This window comes from Anolis carolinensis, chromosome 3 (assembly GCF_035594765.1).
Source record: "Anolis carolinensis isolate JA03-04 chromosome 3, rAnoCar3.1.pri, whole genome shotgun sequence".
Lineage (NCBI taxonomy): Eukaryota > Metazoa > Chordata > Lepidosauria > Squamata > Dactyloidae > Anolis > Anolis carolinensis.
In genome coordinates this window covers 42,435,894-42,459,824 of record NC_085843.1, presented here as the reverse complement: position 1 = coordinate 42,459,824, position 23,931 = coordinate 42,435,894, and the positions used below count along the sequence as shown (strand labels likewise).

Sequence of the window (23,931 nt, the reverse complement as noted above, 5' to 3'; positions counted from 1 at the left end):
GTATCATACAATGGATGTAACAGTCTAAAATATATTTGATATGCAGGAGCCTTATGCATAGGTACAAACAGAGATCATAGTTCTGTCAATGCGTTGCAGATTAACATGTCCTTGCTCAGGTTTATCAGTTAGCATGCTTGTCTAGAAAAGGTTTAGATCATTTCTTGGTTGATTAGATGATCAAACTCAGTCTAAAACTCTGAAGCCAACAGCTGCTCATATGGAAGAGGAAAAATGGAAAGGCCTTTTCTCTGTTTACCTGATATCTGATAGTTGTTTTTCCCTTACACAAACGTTTCTACTGTCTTAAAAAATAAGAGGAAATTCTTGATCAAATGAAATCCACGAGAAGCAAACTCATTCTTTCCGTCTCGCTGGCATCCCATCTGAATGCACTCTCTTCCTGTACGTTCAGTTCCAGGAGCCTGGAGAAACCAAATATCCACCCAGCATGACATCCAATGCCAATTCATAATTAGGGAGGACAAAAAGACAGCTGCTTTGCTCATTTTTTTAATCAGGGTTTGACACCATCAGTGATTACTAGACTTTAAGTGATTTAGCAAAGATTAGTCTTTTCATTACTTTTGCAGGGATCAGTGTAGATAAAGGGCCAATTATTTATGTTTCTAAAGGCTGAGACAGGCAAAGTGCAGGACTTATGCCCTGCAGTGATTAATAGCTAAGAAGATAGTTGTTAATAGCACAAGAAGAGAGCTTACTTTCCATGATCTTCAGTGAAGCCAAGAGAAGTGTGCTTGAAAGGCTGAATGTCTTTTCTGGAGCATGGAAGTGTCGGGTTTTGCTTGGGTTAAACGACTTGTTCTCATCCATTTAGTTGACAGGAGGTACCTGTTCCAGTGGGCTATGGAAACCAATGGTTATGAGGTGTGATATAGATACTAGAGGTGTGCACAACTAAAAGAAAAACTGCTTTGTTTGTCTTAACATTTGTGTAAGCCTGCTTTTATTCTAAAGTGTTTTGAAAATATTTGGATCTATTACGGACTTCTGACAATTTAGTTATTTTTTGTTTCTTATTCGCCCATTTGCACCAAAGGGGACACCAACAGAGCTCCTTCTCTCCTCAGTTTTAGGGATATCAAGATGAAACTTGTTACAATTGTAGCACATTTACCATTCTAAGCCCCCCAGGTTTTAGAACATTTCACACATCCACTGATTTTGGAGAATTTTAAAAAGTTTTTATGAATAACTTAAAAAAAAACCCCACAAGAGGTATCCCTTGAATTTCTATACAATGCTACAACATAACTAGGGCATCATCCCCCCCCCCCCTCCAAGTTTCAGAAAGATTTACATATCCACTACTTTTTAGAGAATTTTAATCCACATAAATTTAACAGTACTATTAGGAGTACTATTAGGTGGCACAGCGGGTCAAACTGCTGAACTTGCTGACCGAAAGGTTGGTGGTTTGAATCTGGGGAATGTGATGAGCTCCCGCTGTTAGCCCCAGCTTCTGCCAAACTATCAGTTCGAAAACATGCAAATGTTAGTAGATCAATAGGTACTGTTCCAGCAGGAAGGTAATAGTGCTCCATGCAGTCATGGCGGCCACATGACCTTGGATGTGTCTACAGACAACACCGGCCCTTCAGCTTAGAAATGGAGATGAGCACCACCCCCCAGAGTCAGACATGACTAGACTTAATGGCAAGGGGAAACGTTTACCTTTACTAACACTACTATTTTACTGGAAGACCCCCAGAGGCCATCCAATCCAACTCCCTTCCGCCAGGCAAGAAAAGCACAAAGCACCCCCAAAAGATGCCCATCCAGCCTTTGAAATAATAATAATAATAATAATAATAATAATAATAATAATAATAATAATAATAATAAATACATCACACAGTCCTAGACACTTGTGAAGTGTTCGACTTGTGGTTTTGTGAAACGAAATCCAGCATGTCTATCTTGTTTGTTGTGTCATACAACGTCGTTGTGTCAATAATAATAATAATAATAATAATAATAATAATAATAATAATAATAACAGGAACCCTAGATAAACTTTGGAGTTATTACCTCTCAACTTTGCCTACCTCACAGGGTTGATTCAACTCCCAACAATCCCCTTTTCTCTCGAAATTCCTTTCAAGAAAGAACATGGGTTTCCCCCCACCAAATTTTCAGGGAGGAGGAGGCACAGGATAACAATCAGAGATAGAGAGCAAAAAAGCATCAACCTACGCTGCCCTTCTTGTCTTCTCTCTCTTCCTTTCCTCTTGGTCTCTGCCTATCTCTCTCTGGGCCGGCCATGTGCTGGAGGGGGTTCTTCCTTGCCTGAGCATCCAGTTGGGATTGCCTGGTTTAGCTGTCCAGAGGGACATTCTTGCTGTTGTTGGGGGAACATCAAGAGGAGTAGTGGTTCTCATGAAGCTCCTCCTTGACTTAAGTTTACTGGGAGGAGACTGATAGACATGCAGTGGGTGGCTTTCACAATGTTCGACCTTATTTCTCTCACTGTTACCAGCAACTTCCCGTCGTACATCGGGGGGGGGGGGGGCAATGCCAGCTAGCTTATAGAGTTTATCAACAGGTGTAGGTTTAAGGCATCCTGTGATTATTCTACATGTTTCGTTCCATGCTATGCCCACCTGCTTTGCATGGACAGACTTGTGCCAGACCGGACAGGCGTACTCAGCAGTTGAGAAAGACAAGGCCAGGGCTGATGTTCTTATTACTTATGGGTCTGCACCCCATGCACTGCCAGTCAGTTTCCGCAGGATGTTATTGCATGCAGCTACTTTGTGCTTGGTGTTCATGCAGTGTTTCCTATATGTTAGTGTTTGATCTAAGGTGACACCAATATATTTAGGATGGAAACAGTGTTCAAGCTCTTGGCCTTCCCAGGTAACTTTCAGTTTCCTGTTGACTTCACGGTTACGTAGGTGGAAAGCACACACTTGTGTCTTGGCAGGGTTAGGCTTAAGGTGGTTCTCTTTGTGGTAGCTGGAGAGATCTTTCAAGGCATTAGTGAGTTGGCTTTCAACTGTTTCAAAATCTTTTGCTTGTGTTGTTAGGCCAAGGTCATCAGCATATATAAAGCTCTTTGTGAGTGGTGGTTGTGGCTGATTGTTCGTGAAGATGTTAAACAAGGTCAGTACAAGAATGTTTCCTTGGGGTAAACCATTCTTTTGCCCTTTCCATCTACTTTTCCTGCCCTGAAACTCCACATAGAAGCTGGGGTTTTCCAGGAGGGTCTGGACAGTTTTTGTAAAGTCATAGTCTCGGGTGATATGGTAGACTTTATGCAGCATTTTTCTATGTTGCACTGTGTCATAGGCTGCCGTCCACAAAAACTGTTCCCATAATGCAGCCTTTCTCATAGCCTTCCTTGATATGCTCAGTCAGATGAAGAATCTGACCTGTACAGTTTTTCCCTGGTCTGAAACCTGCTTGTTGTGCAATAAGCTTAGGTTCGATGACAGGTCCTAATTGATTTAATAGCATCTTCTCATATACATATAGATAAGAGGGAGATTGGTCGGTAGTTCCTGGCATTGGAGGCATCTTTACCAGGTTTTAAAATGGCAATGATCTTAGTTTGTGTGCCAAGCATTGATTGCAGAATTTCAAAAGCCATTTTTCAGCTTTAGGCCCCAAATGTTTGATTTGCTCCATCATTAAGTCATCTAGGCCAGGTGCTTTACCAGTTTTACATCGCTTGATAGCTTCTCTGAGTTTTTCCAGGTTTAGAGGAGATGACAACTGGTGGGTTTCAAGTTCTGGCACCCTGTTGATTTTCATCTTTACTCTACTGTGATTGGTTTTCCCATTCTGAATTAGCTGGTGAGCTATCTGGTCTGGTGTCACGTTTGCGTGTCCATAGTTGACCAGAGGGTCACTATCCTAGTGTTTCAGCAATTGCCAGGCTTTTCAGCTACTCTTGGACATATCAAGGTTCTCAAGCAGCTCTATCCAGCGGTCTTTCTTAGCTTTAGCTATGGTTGTAGATAGTTTTTGGCTTGCTGCTATAGTCTCATCGGTGTATTGATTCTCTTGAAATAGTCTGAGATATTCCTGTAGCTGATTTAGCGATTTTTCATTTAGGCCTGATAGGTAGCTTGTGCGACACCCTGTAGGGATTGAGAGCCTTGAGGATCTTTTCAGAGTTTCTACAAAGAGATTGTAGCCTTCTATAGAAGGTTCTATATCAGAAATAGCTGCTTCCAAGGTCTCTGTAAACTTTGTCCAGTTAGCTTTATTGAAGTTATATCTTCTGCGGAATGGGACACTTTTTGGTCTTACAGCTGCATATGCTATTCAGCATATTGGTCTGTATTGAGTATTGGGTATCGGGTTTAATACCCTTTTAATACACTGATGGATTATTCTTTCATTTACAAAAATCAGATCAGGGGTATAACCCCACTTCCATTGGCCACTATTAAAAGATGGTGGTAATTTACTGTCATGAAGGAGGCTCATTCTACTATTGTCGGCCCACGTTAGAACTGCTTCGCCATTTCTATCATCTTCGTCATAGCCCCAGACACAGCTATGGCTATTGAAATCTCCCACAACAAAATGGGCTTCGTGATTGTGGCAATTGGTTGGGGGCGTAAAATAGAAATCAACCCCAGGTGGTTTACAGAGTGAAAATATACTGCAACTATCCAGTTCCACAGATAGGATTTCAATGTTGTTCACTTCTGTAAGAGAGGTTGCAGATATTGCTTATACCAGATCGTACAAAAATGGCACTACCATATTGTCTGTGAGGTTGTTCCACTGCCAGTTGCATTCCAAGAATTTTTGGTCTTGTGATGTCTCTGTGTGTTTCCTGTATGCATAAGATGTCACACAAGATGTCCTCAGACATTTTGGCTAATAGCTCTTCCTTAGCAAGTGACAAACCTTCTATATTAATAGACATAATTGTTAGCAATGGTCTTGAAAAAGACCTTTGGTATTCATCCCTTTGTGGAGAGATAAAACACATTTAAAATGTTAAAAAATGTTTAAAAGTGATGCAATGCTTTTGGGTTGGAAAGATTGGCCATTTACAAGAAATGTTGCCCAGGGGACGCCTGACTGGATTTACTCAATCTTCGAGGAGGCTCTTTCCATGTCCCCCATGATAACTTGTAGAAACCGGAGGACCTAAAGTGTAATGTACAGCAGACTCTTCGCATTTGCTGGTTTAGACTCTTGTAAATATGATTAATTTGTTCTTGCTAAAAAATTGTAGGACTTCTATGGTGACTATATGGTCAACCTCCTCTAGATGTTGACCATAGACTCAACCTGGAGGACCTAGTGATTCTTGGACTTGTGTTCTCTAAGCTTAAAAAGTGCTTTTTATTCTTTACTTTTTCTTTACTTTTGCAGGAATCCTGTGCCTCAAGGGCTGGCTGTATATTGCACTTTAGGTTCTCCAGTTTCTACAAGTTATCATTTACAAGGGTCTGATGATACCTGCACCATTCCTCATAACTCATGACTTCTAAATTCCCCTCTGACCAGGAGGGAGATTGAAAACATGACATTCAGGGCAAGCAAAATTTGAGCACAAATGTACTAGGTAACATTTGACAAGTTTTGCAGTCTCTCACTTTCCATTCCCCCCCACTCCAATTTTTTTAATACATTTAAATGTATTTTAGAAGACTCAAACAATCTGTTTCCATATTGGGTTTTGGGTTCATGATGAGTTTTTCAAACAACCCTTCTATGGTCTCTAAATTTTCGTGAGGAAATAAAAGCAAACAACAATAGTCAGGGTGGCTATGTAAACTAGTTCTTGGTTTTGAGTATGGGGGCAACAGAAAGTGATGGAACAGATTTGAGAAAACAAAATCACACAAAAGTTTGGTCCTCTTTGCCCTTTAAGAATGGTTAATTTTAAACATGAAGTAGTTTGAATTATTTTTAATTTTCAAACATTGGAAACTCATACAAGTTGTCTTCTGTTGTTGTATGGCCACAAAAGAAGGGTCTTATGATGATGCTGAAGCTTGTACAGCAAAATACAAATACGTAAATAGGCAAATATTTGCTTGCATCCAAAGACCCACATATCCCCACAGATTGCTTTTGCATGCGTTTATCTCTTTGCGTTTCAAGCAGGAATTTGCATCTGTACGGACCAGCTTCCCATTGATTGTTTCAGTTGAGACATTAAACCATTTTCATTAATGGAAATATAGTTCTTGAGCGGAATAATTAGACCCTCCTCAGAAAAGATAAAAGCCGAGTGATGTGAATGGAAGATTCTTCTTCTGAGACAGCCAATTGCCTAATCGGGCTGCCTCCCACCTGACAGTCAGTAATTAGGAAATGGTTGTGTGTGCATGTTAAAACCTTGACACACAGGTGTCATCCTCTCGTTGGGACAGAGAGAGGAGAAAGAACAAGTCTGTGGCAAAAGGCTGAGAGGAGCATGTTTGCTCCATGGTAGTTAATTGATTGGTTTAGGTTTGAATCTGTGTTGTCATTGCTCCCCTTTTTTGAAAAAAAAAGTCATTTGAGAAGTTCCTGACAGTAAGGTCACCATGACCGATTTGAGCTGCAAGAAACATAGCGACTGCACTGTTTCCCGGCTGCTCAACGTGGTGGAGAATGAACTCCAGGCAGGAAGAGACAAAGGAGACCCCACAGAGAAACAGCTCCAGGTGGTCTTGGAGGACGCTTCTCTCTGGCAAAGGTTCAGAGAAGTTACTAATGAGATGATTGTCACAAAGAACGGACGGTGAGTATGATTTTGTCCTACCAAGAAGCTAGGGGAAAAGAACTTTGTGCATAATAGCAGCTAACTCTGCACTTAGGTTGGTCAAAAGCCCATGAGGGTTATATGTCTGCTCAAACTCCACTGAAGTGAATGGGAGAAGCACATTGAAACACACTATGCACTGCCATTTCAGTAGAGCAGCCGTGGGATGCCTTCCTAGGGAATTGTGCCCACAGACTTTGTGTATGTGTGTGCACAAGTATTTTTATCTTTTCAGCACTAAGAATTCCTGTAGATTTAGGAAATACAGTAGAGTCTCACTTATCCAAGCCTCGCTTATCAAAGCCTCTGGATAATCCAAGCCATTTTTGTAGTCAATGTTTTCAATATATCATGATATTTTGATGCTAAATTCATAAATACAGTAATTACTACTTAGCATTACTGCATATTGAATTACTTTTTCTGTCAAATTTGTTGTATAACATGATGTTTTGGTGCTTAATTTGTAAAATCATAACCTAATTTCATGTTTAATAGGCTTTTCCTTAATCTCTCCTTATTATCCAAGATATTCACATATCCAAGCTTCTGCCGGCCCGTTTAGCTTGGATAAGTGAGACTCTACTGTATCTGGATGATGTGCATGCAGTTATTGATGTTCATGTAGTACATGTACCAATTGAATCAGAAAGTAAATAGATGAAAGTAAGGCAGTATTTTTCTTTCAGGCCAATGTGAGGCATACATTGGCATGATGCATGTGTAGAGTTTTTTTTTAAAAAATGTGTGGAGTTGACTTTATGAATGTATACAGGTCACTTTATTTAATTGATAACCTTTTCAGATCAAAACAGATCCCACCCCAATACTTCCTTTAAATTTTTTTTTTTTATTATGGTATTTCCAAAGGGGAAGTAGATACAAAGGGCAAAGAGGGAGGGAAGGGTTGATAGTGGGTAGAAAAAAAGGGTGGGGAAGGGAGGTTAGGGGGCAGTGTTGGGGGTCATAGGGAGTGGCTGGGGGGAGGTCGGGGGGTCGGGAAGGGGCGTTGAGAGCTTCCAATCTTCTGTATTTTGGGCAAGGGAAGTCTGAAGTTACTGGATAGCTACTCGTATACTGGTGGTTTCTCCATTTCTGAAACGCAAGGGGTCTAAACTTTCCCTTTGTAGGGTCAAATTAGTATCTTAATTTTTTCTTGTTCTGTGTATTTTATCAAAGGTGTCCAATCCGTTTCTTGTCTAGCTTTATTTTGATAATATGTTAGGTATATCTGATAGTTGGTTCACACTCATAATTTTTACCATCTTTGTTAACCATCTGCTAGCTAATGAGAGTTCCTCAGTTCGCCAGTGCCAGGCATATGTAATTCTAGCCACGGTGGTTAAGTACTGGAAGAGAATATCTTTATCTTTTTCTAGATTTATATTAATCATTCCAAGTAAAAATTGTTCTGGTTGGAATTGTGTTTCAAGGATTCTTTGAATTGCGTTGTGAGTTGCTCTCCAGAATCTTTTTGCTTTGTCACAACTACCTAATTACCCCAATACTTTCTAATTAACATCAACATAGCAAGTATCGGGGTGGGATCTGTTTACAAAATGCAAAGGCCAATCATGGTACTAAAATAAAACAAAAATAATAAGGTATTATACAGGCTGGGTGTGCTTTTATCACATGTGGAAGAATGCTCACATTACATCCTGTATGGACGTTTATCAGTTTGTAAATATTTAGAATAAAGTGTACAACTTTTATACATCAGTTGATAGCAAGATATTTTGTTAAGACAAACACTTGGATAGATTTGGGAAACTCTTGGGTTGGTTCTTCCATACGTAGTACATGAATACATGAACCATTTTCTCTCTGTTAGTATGCAGAGATATAATACTTTGTGTATAGCTCATAATATCAGTCATTAATGTCATATACAAGCAGTCCCCAAGTTAAAAACAAGATAGGTTCTGTTGGTTTATTCTTAAGGTGAATTGGTTTGTAAGTTGGAACAGGTACATTTTTAAGTTTAAGTCCAGTTAAATCTATCTATCAGCTTTGGATAACACTGAGAAGGAATAACACCCTGTGGTGTTTGTTTCGCTGCTTGTGCCCCTGTTCAGGAGATTTCACCTCACTTTCTGTCCCTGTGATAATTGGATTTTGAAAAAAATGGCTTGTCATGGAAACAAGGATTGGTATAAAGCTTTAGTTGAGACCCCTTTTCCCCATGATAACTTTTTCAGGAGTGAATTTCTCTTTCTAGGGATAGATTTCTCTCACTTTCTGTTGACTCACCCCCATTCTTAACTATGAGTCATTTGTAAATTGGATGTTTGTAACTCGGGGACTACCTGTGATTTATTATAACATGATAAATGGGAGGCAAATATTGTGTTGAATAAAATTAAAGTATGTGTTCTTTATTAGATAAATGGTAGAGCCTAGAAAAGTCACTTTCGGGATCTACATGTTCATGCCGCTCTGAAATTCTAGGAGTTGTAATCCTTCCAAAGTCATGTCTTTGTGTTTTGTACCCTGAACCATATGTGTGTTATGTGCCTTTCTTCTCTGGTAAACAGTTTCCTTGGGGATTTCTAAGATGCCTTACTACTGTGGTGTGGGTAAATGTGTGGGAAAGGGTAGATTGACTATTTCCCTCCATGACATGGTATGCACAAAAATCTCCAAATCTATTTGCCTTTAAAAGAAAGTCTCCTCTACCACCAATGGGGCCATTCCTTGAAACAGTTTCTGGGCAGACAGAGGAAAACCTCCCTTCTCCTCACCATCCCAAAGTCTAGAGCAGAGCTTTTCAAAAATGTCATGTTAATGATACACTTTTTAGACATGCATCATTTTGTGACACACTAAATTCAGTTTTATTAGCAAACAAGAGGTTAAACCAACTTCCAATAAGAGATACAGACACATATATAAATTGTAATAACAAAAGTTAAAGGTAAAGGTTTCCCCTGAGATTAAGTCTAGTCGTGTCTGACTCTGGGGGTTGGTGCTCATCTCCATTTCTAAACCGAAGAGACAGCGTTGTTCATGGACGCCTCAAAGGTCATGTAGCTGGCATGACTGCATGGAGCGCCGTTACCTTCCTGCTGAAGCAGTACCTATTGATCTACTCACATTTGCATGTTTTCGAACTGCTAGGTTGGCAGAAGCTGGGGCTAAACATGGGAGCTCATCCTGCTCCCAGGATTTAAACCACTGACCTTTAGGTCAGGAAGTTTAGCAGCTCAGCACTTTAATCCGCTGCACCACTGGGACATAATATATTTCATGAAAATCTTTCATTTGTATTTAAAAAATATATGAGTTATTAATTACAGTGTTCCCTCACTTATCACAGGGATTATGTTCCAGGACCACCCGTGATAAGGGAAAATCCATGAAGTAGGGAAGCTAGGCTTTTCCATAGGAAGGAAGTAGAAAGAGGGAGGGAGGGAGGAAGGAAGGATGGGAAGAAGGGAAGAAAGAGGCAGGGGAGCATGGCACCGCCTCATTCTCTTCTCGCTGCCATTTGGGCTCCTTCTCCGCCCCACCGCCTGCACCTGACTGAGGCCACCGCCACTGTAAATCATAATTTTTGATGATTTATAATATTATGTTAGTGTTGTTTATTTAAAAACCGTGAAACAGTGAGGGCGCAAAAAGTGAACCACAAAGTAGCAAGGGAACACTGTATTTCACATAGACTGAAATGTTTTTTTTATAACATTTGCACAACAAAGCTACACACTGTAGCTGACACAGTTTGGAAAACCCCAGTCCAGAGGCTGCTTAGACTTCCCAAGGAGAAAACAAGGGGTATGTGCTTTTGGTGAAATATTAATCATGCCACTTAGCCAGGACATCAGAGTTCAAGGAGTTATGGTTTGCTTTGGCAATGGTTCTAGAATAAGCTAAGGTTTAAATCAGAATTGGACATCATACCCTATAAGGATCAGCTTAGGAAAAAGAGAAAGTAAAGAAGTGATATGATAGCCTTGCTTAAATATTCGGAAGGATGTCATCTTGAAGATGGGGCAAGGTTATTTTCTGCTGCTCCAGAGACTAGTACATGGTGCATCAGGTTCAAACTTCAAGAAAAGATATTCCAGAGTTGTTTGACAGTGGAATATTCTTTCTCCATGGAGTCTCCTTCTCTGAATGCTTTAAAGCAAAGTCTGGAAGGTCATCTGTTGGAAGAGCTTTGATTGTGTGTTCTACATGGCAGAATGGGGTTGAACTGGATGGCCCTTGTGGTCTCTCCCAAATATATGATTTGATGATTGCATGGCCCAGGGGGCTCATGCACCCCAAGCATTTCTTTGGGGCCCCCATTACCCATGAATTAAATTGGCAGAATTACAGCCTAGAAAACTCTTAGAGCAGTGGTTGTCAACCTTCCTAATGCCATGACCTCTTAATACAGTTCCTCATGTGATAGTGATCCCAACCGTAAAATTATTTTTGTTGCTACTTCATAACTGTCATTTTGCTACTGTTATGAATCATAATGTAAATATCTGATATGCAGGATGTATTTTCATTCACTGGACCAAATTTGGCACAAATAGCCAATACGCCCAAATTTGAACACTGGTAGGGTTGGGGGAAGGAATTGATTTTATCATTTGGGAGTTGTTGCTGGGATTTATTGTTAACCTAAAATCAAAGAGCATTCTGAACTCCATCAATGATTAAATTGAACCAAACTTGGCACACAGAATTCCCATGACCAACAGAAACTACTGGAAGTGTTTGGTGGGCATTGACCTTGAGTTTTGGAGTTGTATTTTACCTGCATCCAAAGAGCACTGTGGACTCAAACAATGATGGATCTGGACCAAAAGTTAACACTTTGTTTGAGGAAAACAGACCTTGACATTTGGGAGTTGTAGTTGCTGGGATTTATAGTTCACCTACAATCAAAGAGCCCCTTGAACCCCACCAATTGTAGAATTGGGCCAAACAGGCAGAGAGATCTTCAGCGTTCTTTGTCAAAGGAGTTCCTATGACCATCAGAAATATGTGTTTTCTGATGGTCTTTGGCAACCCCTCTGACACTGCCTCACGACCCTCCAGGGGTCCCGACACCCAGGTTGAGAAATGCTGTCTTAGAGGGATCATTGTCCTCTTGAACAAGGTGATCCCATTCCACATCTTGTTTTCATAACGAAACTCTCTTTGAATACAAGTGGTTTAAAAAAATAACAAAAGTAACATTATTGTTACTATCTGTTAGGTTTGAGGTACGAGGAAAATGCCTCCGGATCCTCTAAAGTTACCCACCTCAATTTAAAACAGACCATAATTCTCAGCATTCAGACATCATAGATCATTGTAGGCTAAACTATTTTAGTTTCTGATGTTTCCCATGTCTTGACATAGAAGAGATGAATGGTGTGCACTGCAGCCTATTCATGTCACTGGAAAAACCTTGTTTTCCATTATTCCAGGCCCGTGAGTTTTCTGGCTTTCCTACCACCATTAACTAATGATGTGGAGCAAGGATGGGGGGGAAAGCATATAATGATGATGCTATACAGTTAGTGAACTAAAATGGAATGGGAAGAGGGAAAACCAGAATGTGGAAAAGCTTTGGGGGGTTACAGTTCCCAAAGAACAATCTAGGATTTCTAGAGGTTATTGACAAGCAAGTCATATTTCCATGCCATTACTGTATTTGGCATTTTATTTTGCTTTCCATCCCAAGTTTTAGAGGATGTGGTTTCTGCAAATAGATATAACATGCTGGAAAAATATAACTTCCCTTAAATTAAAATATGTTTTATTGACTTGACATAACAGTGATTGTAAAAGGTTATGGCATTAGTCTGTTTGAAATGAATGGTCAAAATTCAAAATGTATTGTCATTGAGCCCTTGACAAAAGTAATCCATAGCTATTACGTGTGCCCTTTGCTGATTTTTCAAATGCCTCAAAGGGAAAAAGGATAATGTACTCATTTAAGTCCTTGACCTCTATTAATTTGTTGCAGCTTTGAATGGGGAGTTTATTGAAAATCTGGTGAGCAATATTTGGAAGGGGGAGGGTATTTTCTATTTACATAACATTACATAGTTACATATATTCTGTCAATGCATGGATGGGGCTTGTAAATGTAATCAGAGTCTCCCCAGAAAGGAGTTTGGGAATGAGATTCTTAGGGGAAAAATAGATTTGATAGTGAATAACAGGGTGAATATATGCAACCACAGCCATAATGTGGCAGAAAAACTCAAAAATATCATAAGCTAATTAAGTGAACTATTATTGTTAAGAGTTGAGAAATAGAAATCAAGAACATGCATCAACTCTCAGATTTGGGTTAAATCTCATTTTGTTGATTTCGTATATGGCTCTGCTTTTCTTGGACTAATTCCAAGCCAGCATGCTAAGCATCAGATCCAAAGCTCAAGTCAAGACTAATCTACTACTTAAGCTAGGTAAAGTGTAGCAGTGTTTTGTTTTCTGAAATGATTTGAAAACATGTGCACTTCACGATGTCAGTGCTTCTCTTAAGTTCTTTCAATTCTCACCTTTCACCCCTCCACTCAGAGTTGGGGATAATTTCTTTTGAAAATAATAATATATTTTTTTTCATCTCAGGAGCAACTTGAGAAACTGAAAGTTGCTTCTGGTGTGAGAGAATTGGCTGTCTGCAAGGATGTTGCCCAGGGGACACCCAGATGGTTTACCATCTTGTGGGAGGCTTCTCTTATGTCCCCACATGGGAAGCTGGAGTTGATAGACGGGAGCTCACCCTGCTCCCCGAATTTGAATAGCTGACCTTTTGGTCAGCAATTCTGCCAGCACAAGGGTTTAATCCTTTGCGCCTCTGGGTGCTCCTGATGATGATGATGATGATGATATTTTTTACTTGCCTCTCCTCATAGCTCGAGGCGGGTTACAGAACAATTAAAACACATAAGAGTTAATACTGTACAAAAAAATTTATTCAAAAAAAAGGGAATAATCTCTTCTGATTGCAGTGGGAAAGGCCTTTTTGAAAGCCTGGTAGAAAAATGATAGTGATAGTGGCTAAGGGTAGTGGCCACCTGAAGCACTAGCGCTTTTCACTCCCTGCACAATGACCCTTCACATATCCACAGATGATATCAATATCAATAATTTTGGCTCCATAACCTGCTCTTGACTTATATATGAAATCAGCTTATATACAAGTATATAAAGTCTCCACATCTGGAACAATACTTTCAGTAGTACCAAGGAAATCTATCAATCATATTAGAAACATGCCTTAATTGCAAGGCATGCTGGGTTCATTGCATCATTTGTGCCAATGAGAGGAGAGATGGTTGCGTATCAGTTTTCAACAAGAGTATGTCAAGCCTTCAAACAGCAATATAGTTATTGGCCTTAATTTCGGAGCCTCAAAAACTCAATTAGCTCTTCTTGATTTATATAATGAGTCTATTGAATCAATATACTCAAATTAATTATTTTCTAGTTTTGAAATGACTCTACTCTCAATCAGTTTCTCATGTCATGTTTCTCTTCCAGACGGATGTTCCCTGTGTTAAAGATCAGTGTCTCCGGTTTAGATCCTAATGCCATGTATTCCTTTCTTCTGGATTTTGCTCCAACTGACAGCCACCGCTGGAAGTATGTGAATGGAGAATGGGTACCAGCTGGAAAGCCAGAGCCATCCAATCACAGTTGTGTCTATATCCATCCCGACTCTCCTAACTTTGGGGCCCATTGGATGAAGGCCGTTGTGTCTTTTAGCAAAGTGAAGCTCACCAACAAGCTGAATGGCAACGGGCAGGTACGGCGCCATCATGTTTTGTACATCTCTCTTGGCTTGAATCATTGCCTTGTACCAATGAGGAAATATCAAGGGTGCATTTATGCAATTAGAAGGGCCCTTAGAGGCCTCTTCACCCACAGATGCCAATTATTCCATGGAGTCCAAATGTAAACAGGGAATAAACAGGTCTTAATTGGAGCTTTCAGATTTTAATGGACTCCTTGATGTTAAGAGAGACAGAGTGTGCTGTGGTTTAACCATCAGGGATTTCGTTCCCCCACCCCATACTTTGCCTTGTGTGTTGAGGTTTTTACACAGGACTTCAGAGAAGGGGGAAATGATTGTAGATATTAAGGTTTTGTTTTCTCCCCCATGCCGTTTGGTGTGTAAGTGGAATGTTGGCAATAGTCAGGCACTCGAATAAAAGGCTTCTCCTAAATGAAATAATTACCCTGCTTGCTTCTGCTTCATGATAATTATCAATAATCTATTGAATCATCTTTGGCCTTTGGAATAATAATAAAATGCATCTACCTGTACCAGAAAATAAGTGGCATTCTCTCCGAGACCCTTGAAATCGCAAAGAGGAAAGTTGGCTTTGTTGGGTTGTTTGTTTAATATCCATCTAAAGGACAACAATGTTACGTGCTGCCTTTGACTTGTTTAATTAAAAAAACCATATATTGGAACAACCTGTCAGTAAACCCATCAACCAGAAAAGCTTAGTTTTTGGTCTTCTATCCAGTTTACATCTATACTGGTCTTTTGGTGGTCATTTCTGTGCTGTCACGGCCATATGTAAAGTCTTGATCAATGCAAGTTCTTACTAAGTTTGTGAAGGAGGACATGATGCCCAGCATCACATCAAATGGGGGAAAGTAGAATATTCTGTGTTGCTGGTTGAGATACAAAGTGGAGTGCCAAAGTCGTTAAAAATATCAGGAGTAAAGCTAAGATCCTGTTTCATAACTGTGTAGCCATAACCATGCTGGGCACAGATGATGTAGATAGGAGGGAAAAGACAACAGGTACAATGTTGCTGAAGGAAGGAAGAAAATAATGTTACCACTACTATTTCATTGGGAAAGGAAAGCTGCCAGTTCTAAGCAGGCCCCATATTTCTACTTCCAAGTAGCCTCAGAGTCAAATGCTTTGGGAAGACTTTGCTTAGACAATTATTTGGTGCGTAGCCTAGCCCATTTTCCTTTATAGCATTCCCAAAGCATGCATCTCCATGGGTGAAATGGAAAGATTAGCAGTAAGCTTCCATATCTATGATGAGACCTACATCCTCCTTTCTTTGTTTCCACTATGTGGTTTTGAAAAAAGGGCAACTCTTCATTGAATGGATCATTAAATGAGCATAGTGCACTAAGTGGACCCTGATTTGGGCCTACAATAGAGTAGATCCACTGTAGCTCCTTATCGTTATCTCTGCCTATCTCCTCTTTTCTCACAACAGATTATGCTGAATTCTCTACACAAATATGAGCCTCAAGTTCATATTATTCGAGTAGGAGGTCCACACAGGATGGTAATGAATTGTTCCTTTCCTGAGACTCAGTTCATTGCTGTGACTGCTTACCAAAATGAAGAGGTAGGTGGAATAGATTTTGAAAGTCACAAGGTGAAACACCTAAAAATAGTCTCCTCTTTCCTCCTGTCATAACCATCACCACCACCACCATCATCCTGCCTTTCCCACCACAACTGGAACACAAAGTGGCTCACAATTTAAAAGAGCAATACAATTAAAATATGCAAAAAGGTGAGTGTTAATATAGAATTCTTTATTGTACGAGGGCTATCCACAAAGTTAATGACGTTTTGGAATTAAAAATTAACAACGTATAGGAATAAATATTTATTATATACATTAGAAAGCCACACTGCAATAGTACTTTTAAATATAGTCCCCATTCAAAATTAGGCACGTTTCATAACTATTAGTGATTTTTGAAAGTTATTACCCTCAGCGCTTTCCCGCCGCCGCCCTGAAGAGTGTGGAACCCGCGCTATTGCAATGCGGAAGCTCAGCCAGCTAAAGAATGAATGCAAAAAGAAGGGAGGAGCAAGCCAGAACCCCGCTCTCTCTCTTCTTTTGCAAGATCGCAAGAGAGAATCAAAAGTTTCTGGCATCCCTTTCCCTTCCCTTCCTGCCAGCTCTCTTGCCTCCCGAGAAGAAGCGGCCAGGATCGGCCAAGCAGTCTGGAGGAGATCAGCATTGCCTCCGGAGGAGAAGCTGCCAAGAAGTCTTGGCCGATCAGTAAAACCAATACAGCACCACCTAATCTGTTCTTTTTGTTTTAAAAGCCTGTCTGAACAAAAAGTTTTTAGCCTTAACCATAGCCAAAGATTGGAAAAGGAAAAAGTTTAACTATAAAGGATTGGAGGGAAAGAATGCAGGAATGTATGCTAATGGCCAAACTAACCAATAATAGGAGGAACAAAAGTAATGAGGACTTTTTGGAAAAGTGGAAGTTGGCCATGGCATATCTGAATGGAGAGTCAGTAACATAGAGGCGCACCATTAGGAATTTAGGATTACTATAAAAAAGGATAGACAAATTGGCTCAAAAGCTTCATAGTGCTTCAGTGTTGGAAGCCATGGTGAAGGATGCACGAGTGTGGGAAAGAGGTTTTATTTTGTGTGGGATAGGGGTTTCGAGTCTGTAATATGTTGTGTGTTGTTGTTTGAATGTTGTGGTGAACTCTTATATTAAGAAAGAATTAAATGAGAAGAAATAGCAAGACTAAATGAGGAATTTTAAGTTACTAATTTTAATATGCATGCAGTGTCAGAGATAACAGTTTGTTTGATTAATGTAGATATGCATGTATATGTTAAAATTATTGTTATTTGATGATCTCTACTATGATCTGTTGTTCTGTGATGGACCATACCTCTAAAAAAAATCCTCTAGAAAGGTATTAGCCTGCTACAGGAAGAACAACGAGGGAGACATTCTGGAATTTAGGGTCAGCCACCAAAAAGGCCCTCTTTCATATCCTACCAACTGTGCTTGCAATGGTGATGGGGTTTAGAGAGAGACCTCTCCTGATGATGATGATGATGATGATGATAATAATAAACTTTATTTCTATCCCATCTTCTCACCCTGAGGGGACTCAGGGCAGTTACTATGAACCTGTAGTCTTTGATGGTTCAGACAGGGAGATACAGGATATATACTTTATAACATATATATTTATAAATGGTTGTTTGTTTGTTTGTTTTAATCCAATTCCTATGTAACCTTGGATATTTTACATAAATGTAGAACATGTGTCTTGATAAATAAGCAAACAGATAAAAGGTCTGCTGGGAAAGGGAGATTTTCCATAATTTTTAAAAAACAATTAAAACTACTTTTAAGTGTGATTCTTTTAATATGTGAATTCATTTAATAGTATCTGATAGTATGGACTTCGTTGATCTTGTTAATAACATCTTTCTTTTTGTGTGTGCCTAATCTCAAGATAACGGCGCTCAAAATCAAATACAACCCATTTGCCAAAGCCTTTTTGGATGCAAAAGAAAGGTAAGTTTGCTAGTTTAGTAAGTCTCATGTCACTTCTTATGTTTATGATGCTGAGATGAATGTTCAGAAAGTCACTGCCCTTCATCTCCCAGTTTTATTGTCTGTGGTATTAAGTGAAACAAAATTTAGGAATGAGTGAAATTTGGTTGGGTAAGGTTTGTCTTGTATAAGAATTTCCTACAATTTGCATGTTTCATCATAAATTTGCTGCAACAAACTTCATATCTCTTAAATAAAAAAATTAATGTGGGAAAAGCAAAACATTCAGACTTGTTAATTGAGTCACAAAGATTTGAGAGTACAGTCCTAGAAAGTCTAATGTCTAATTCCACCAGCCCGGGTAAATGTGTCGGGAGGTCCCTATGTTTGTTGCTATCGTTTTTCTTTTATTTTCCTTCCCTCCTTACCTTCTTCCAATGTAAACAAATTATATTAGATTTGTAAAGCATTTTGACATATTAGTAACATATTAACCACTTTCCACTCACTTTTCCATCTCTACAATTTTTTCTTGTGAGAATTTTAACTGGTTCCTTTTTAGGTAAAAACGAACTAAAATGTGTTAATTCATTCATACATTTGGAGTCAATGAAATTAAAATAGCTGTCACTTTTTCCTTAAAAGATATCCTGGTTTTCTCCTGTTTCATTTTCACAACTTTTTGTACCTTAGGCTGGGGAAAAACTACTTGCTGAATTTTTGGACAAACAGGAGTGTCACTAATGTGAGGATAGTTTCACTAAATTTTAATGTCACTGTCTTTCAGAAACCACACCAAGGATGCTTCGGATATTGTCTCTGAAAGTCAGCACATGACATATTCTCACTGTAAGTTCTGTGGCAGCCCCTTACTGTTCTTCAGTACTAGATGTTTCAGAGATATTACAAACTGTCTCAGTGCTAGGATAACTAAGATAAAAAGGATAAATAATCTGCTATATTCAAGAAGGTTTCTTCAGTTTCCAGTGGCTACTTCTACTCTAAATTCTAATTTCTTTTTTTATACCTTTTCTCCCTTCATGATATGGCATAGTATGTTGTTCAGAATCAACTTGGTGGTTGATTCATTACTTATTTATTATTGCATTTCTATACCGCTTTTCTCACCCCTGGAGAGACTCAAAGCAGTGTACAACATAATAGATGGCAAAAATTCAATGCCAAATCTATACACATAGTAAAAGTGAAAATGTGTATGTGTGTATGTGGAGGAGGTGTCCACTTACACAGACAGCCTCTTGCCGCCACAAACAGCTATAGTTCCCACTGAGCAGGAGACACCAATGGCCTCCCTCCACTGACACGCAGGTTATAGTGAGTGCCATGAACATGTAGCCCAAACCCTGCCAGTGGCCTCCACAAACACCATTCTGCCCCCCACCCAAGTGAAGGCTTTCATGTAGGGACAATTTCATCCTAGGTGTTCTGTTTTTCCTCCAGAATGGACATCCCAGGGTTCCTTAATTTGCATGATCCTGCCCACTGCCTCTACTTTAACCCTTAACCCTTTCCTACCATTTCCTATGGCACACAGTTAGAGGAAATGATCAGCAACTGAACAAGAGGTTTGGGGAGAATTCACTGTGATTTACAAGAGTTGTACTTGACCTACATCCAAAGAGCACTGTTAACACAACCAATGATAGATCTGGACCAAACTTACTACGGAAAATGGGACTTGTAGTACCTTCACTGTGACCCCCACCAACAATGGACTGGGACCAAACTTAACACAGAGAAGACCCTTGACCAAGTGAACATACTCCAGGGGTTTAGGGAATGGATCTTGATTTTTGTTGCACCCCTAGGCTGCGTAGACACCTCAAAACCAGACTGAAGCCTCAGAATATAGCACAAAAGCTGTTTATTGAAGATTATATGCAAGCAATAGAAAAATCAAAGTTCAAAGTCAATAAAATGGGTTTGAGTCCACAAGAACAAAGTACTTGAAAATCTTGAAGCAAGAGTCTATAAAAGTCACTCACAAAACATAGTCCAAATTAGATATCAAAGTAAGTCCCAAGAAAGGTATCAAGAATAATCCAAACAAGATATCAAGGATTAATTCCAAAACATGAGGCGAACTGGAAACACAGAAAACAAGGCTAGAATGCAGAATCAAACTCCAAGGTAGTCCAAGGTACAAAGTCAATGCTGAAACACAAAGCCACGGTCTTGGCTAGAATAGAAATCCAAACAGCAAAGTCACTGGAACATTCAACTGGAATCACAGGCAGAAGCAAGGCTGGAACTTGAAGCAAGATACAAGGCTGCACAGGAACACAGAGTAAGGATCTTTCTCTCTTGGATTAGCAATGTTACCACCTCTGGCTTTGTCAGAGAAAGCAAACCTTTTTAAGCGAAATTCAAGGCCTTTTTTCCATGGGAAGATTGCTCATTATTTTGCTTCAAAAGCAAACGTCTACTTCTTCTCACAAACTCCAGTTCCCTCCTCTGGTGAGTTATCACTGTCTTCCTGTCAAACTCATTATCCTTCACCACTTTATCAGCTCCTATATCTAAACTAGAATATCCATCTGGCACCTGGAGATCCGACCTTGACTGCTGTAAGGAATGTGATTCAAACTGCCTGCTTGCAACCATTCTGTCTCTAGTCCCAGAATCCACTCGGACAAACTCTGGCTGCATCTCAGGCTCTGGCTGCATCTCAGGCCCAAAACCAAAGGCAGGTGCAGGGACAATCACAGGCTGAATGGGGCCAATCTCAGGCTGGCCTACAACAATTTTGGGAGTTGTTGTCTATCTGCATCCAGAAAGCACAGAACCCAGCTGATGTCAGATCTGGACCACACTTGGCACACAGACCCAGCATGACCAACTGTGCATACAGGCCTGGTTTGGGGGTGACTGGCCTCAGATCTGGGAGTTGTAGTTCACCCTTATCCAGAGAGCCCTGAACCCAGCTGATGATGGTTCTGGACTAAACTTGACACACAGACCCAACAATGCCAACTGCAAATACTGACCGGGTTTGGGGGTGATTGCCCTGGGAATTTGGGAATTGTAGTTCAACCTTATTCAGAAAGCACTGAAGCCAGCCGATGACGGATCTGGATCAAACTTCAGTGATATTACCTAATATCCCAGAACAAACAATGCCTTCTTCTAATAACCCGAACATCACCGGGTCCCCAAGCTTTTGTATATATATATATATATATATATATATATATATATATATATATACACACACACACACACACACACACACACACACACACACACACACAAAGCAATACATAACATTTCCAAATCAATAATATGTAGTTGAATTAGAACCATTTATACTAATAAAAAAAATTAAACATGGACATAAAAACATTTTAGACATATTAGACATTGGACCAAACCCGTTGTTATCATTTAGCTGCTGCAGTAGTACTATCACTCACTGCATGCCTGCTTGCATAGCCAGGTTTTGAGTTGTTTCTGTAGTGTCTCAGAGACCCTTGAGTCATAACCCCGTTGCCATTATGGATCAGACCGAAGAAGATATGGGGTTTGTGCTGACTCCGCAAGATTCTGCTCCCTTCCAGATGTCCCCTGTTGACAGTTTTAGCCCACAGTTAATTAAAAAGACCCTTGAGCCAGAGCCCGGTTCTCCAGAGAGCGCTCCTTTTGACCAAAGATTGTTTTGGGAAACATCTCGCTCGGAGAAGCAGAGTCAGAGAAAAAGCTCTAGATTAGCGGAGAGAGCAAGTGTTAATTAAGCCAGTTCCCTTGAGAGTTTCCCGGGAGGATTGCATCTGGCAAGTTGTTAACTTTAGTCCACTTTCCCTTGGGAAAGAGTGTTCAGACACCTGGCTGGAGGGGAGATTGTAGTCCCATAAAAATTCTGGGCACCGACTGACCTTTGCAGTGTTCAACATGTCAGTTGAGGAATTCACATCGACTCTAGTTCTGCAATGCGCTACTCTTGTGTAGACCGGGCATTGCATCTCGTCTCCCTGCCAAGCCTGGACAGCGATTCAGCTCTACCACGACTAACTTTGCCTTGCCTTGTATCCTAGCCTCGGATTGAAAACCTGGAACTCTTTGACAGACCTTGCTGTAATCCCCACTCAAACAGCCTAGAAGTTTGAGTGTGTTTCGGTTATCGGATTTAAAACTTTGAACTCTAACTGGACATCTACTTTCACATTACTGGACTATATTTGACCTTTTCTGAAAGGACTATTGCTGGACTATATACTCTGCTTATTTTTGGTTGTCTCCTTTATTTCTTTAATAAAGATATTAGATTGTTTATTGGCCTCCGTGTCTGGTTCCCAGTGCTCACGCTGCCCTGAGGCGTCACAGTTTCCTAAACACTAGGAGGGAGGGGGCCAATGCAATCTTGCTTGTGAGGGAGTTCCAGAGTTGAGGGGCCTTACCGAGAAGGCCCTGTCTCTTATTCCCACCAATCGCGCTTTGCGTTGGCGGTGGGATCGAGAGCAGGACCTCCCCAGACATAACGCTCTAACTGGTTCATAAAGGGGGATATGTTCAGATAGGTAAGCTGGATTGGATGGCATAAAACAAACAACGCTGACTATAATAAGTTACTCTAAGATACATATATGTATGTGTATATGTGTGTGTGTGTGTGTGTGTACATATACGATTGAAACAGCAATGAGTCATTTGGTATTTGCTCATGATAAATTATTTCAAAATAGTTTTAAAAAGTATGGTAATACGACATTGGACTCCTTCAGATGAGATAAAGATGACAGGAGATCGTAGTATTTGTTGTTGTAGTTCTCAGGGATTTTATAGATGACACTTCTGTTGTCCGGGATTATTTTCTGGCAATTTTTAGCACCAGATGCAACATTTTATGTTCACTCTCAAGTATTTTTTTCTAATTTTAAGAAATACTGGAAATGTATCTTTTGCTCCTCTCTGTTCTTGCTCAATTTTGCTCAGACTTTTAGTGCATCAGTGGATCAGTGAAATGACACTTTTGTACTGTAGCATAAAATTTTCTATTATTATTTTTTAAAATCAGAGATGAGAAACATTTGCCCTTGAAACCAAAGAGCCATCACAACAAACCACACCAAAAGCTTAGGAATAGTTATAGTGGGATCCAAGTAATAGTTTCAAAGTCCCTAAAAGGATGAAATGAGTAGTTGGATGAGGCTACAATAACTGGTAGATTCTGACAAGACAGTATGAGCTGTATCACAAGAAGTTACTCTTGTTTAGATCAATATGCATGATCCCATTATAGTCCTCCTTCACATTTGTTTTCTCAATGTTTCTGTAGTGGGAGGTTGGTTGATTTCCAATCCCGATGCCATGTGTGCAGCAGGAGGTTCTGGCTATCAGTACAGTGGGACATTTTCTCTGCCTGCCTCTCATTCTCATCATGGTTGTGAACACTATTCAGCCCTTCGAGGACACAGAGCTGTTCCCTATCCTCCTCCTTATATGCAGAGAAATCCATCTCCATCAGGCAAGTTATTGTCATTTTCTCCTTTCTTTATGTTCTCAATCACGACACTATGACCAATCTCTGCTGGAAATTGACCACTGAGTTACACTGGAGGACCTAGATATTCTGAGAGAACACTTCCCTAGGCATTTGTCAGTCTTTCAGTGTGACTCTTTGGTCAACTTCAACCTAAAGTTGGGCTCGGGCTGTGGCGCAGGCTGGAGAGCAGCTGTAATCAATCACTGCAATGAATCACTCTGTCCAGGAGGTCATGAGTTCGAGGCCCGGCTCGGAGCCTATGTTTGTTTGTCTTTGGAAAGCCACTGGTTCACCTTGGGCAAGCTCTCTAAATTAAGAGAATCTTTATTCCTTCTATTGAAACACATACCTCTTCTTGAATTAAAGCTGAATCCATGTGACACCTATAAAATGTGCACTGATCAGAAGTAAGTGCATCTAGGAAATGGTATAGTGGAATTGA

The 23,931-nt window shown here is 40.0% G+C and overlaps 1 protein-coding gene across 1 annotated transcript; it reads left to right on the top strand.

Moving 5' to 3' along the window:
• Positions 1-6,382: 6,382 nt before the first annotated feature.
• Positions 6,383-23,524, top strand: tbx19 (T-box transcription factor 19). The gene is made up of 6 exons (XM_062974513.1): positions 6,383-6,721; positions 14,222-14,486; positions 15,931-16,065; positions 17,949-18,010; positions 18,777-18,838; positions 23,283-23,524. The coding sequence occupies exons 1-6, from the start codon at positions 6,525-6,527 to the stop codon at positions 23,522-23,524; spliced, it is 963 nt and encodes a 320-aa protein (XP_062830583.1). The 5' UTR covers positions 6,383-6,524.
• Positions 23,525-23,931: the final 407 nt, after the last annotated feature.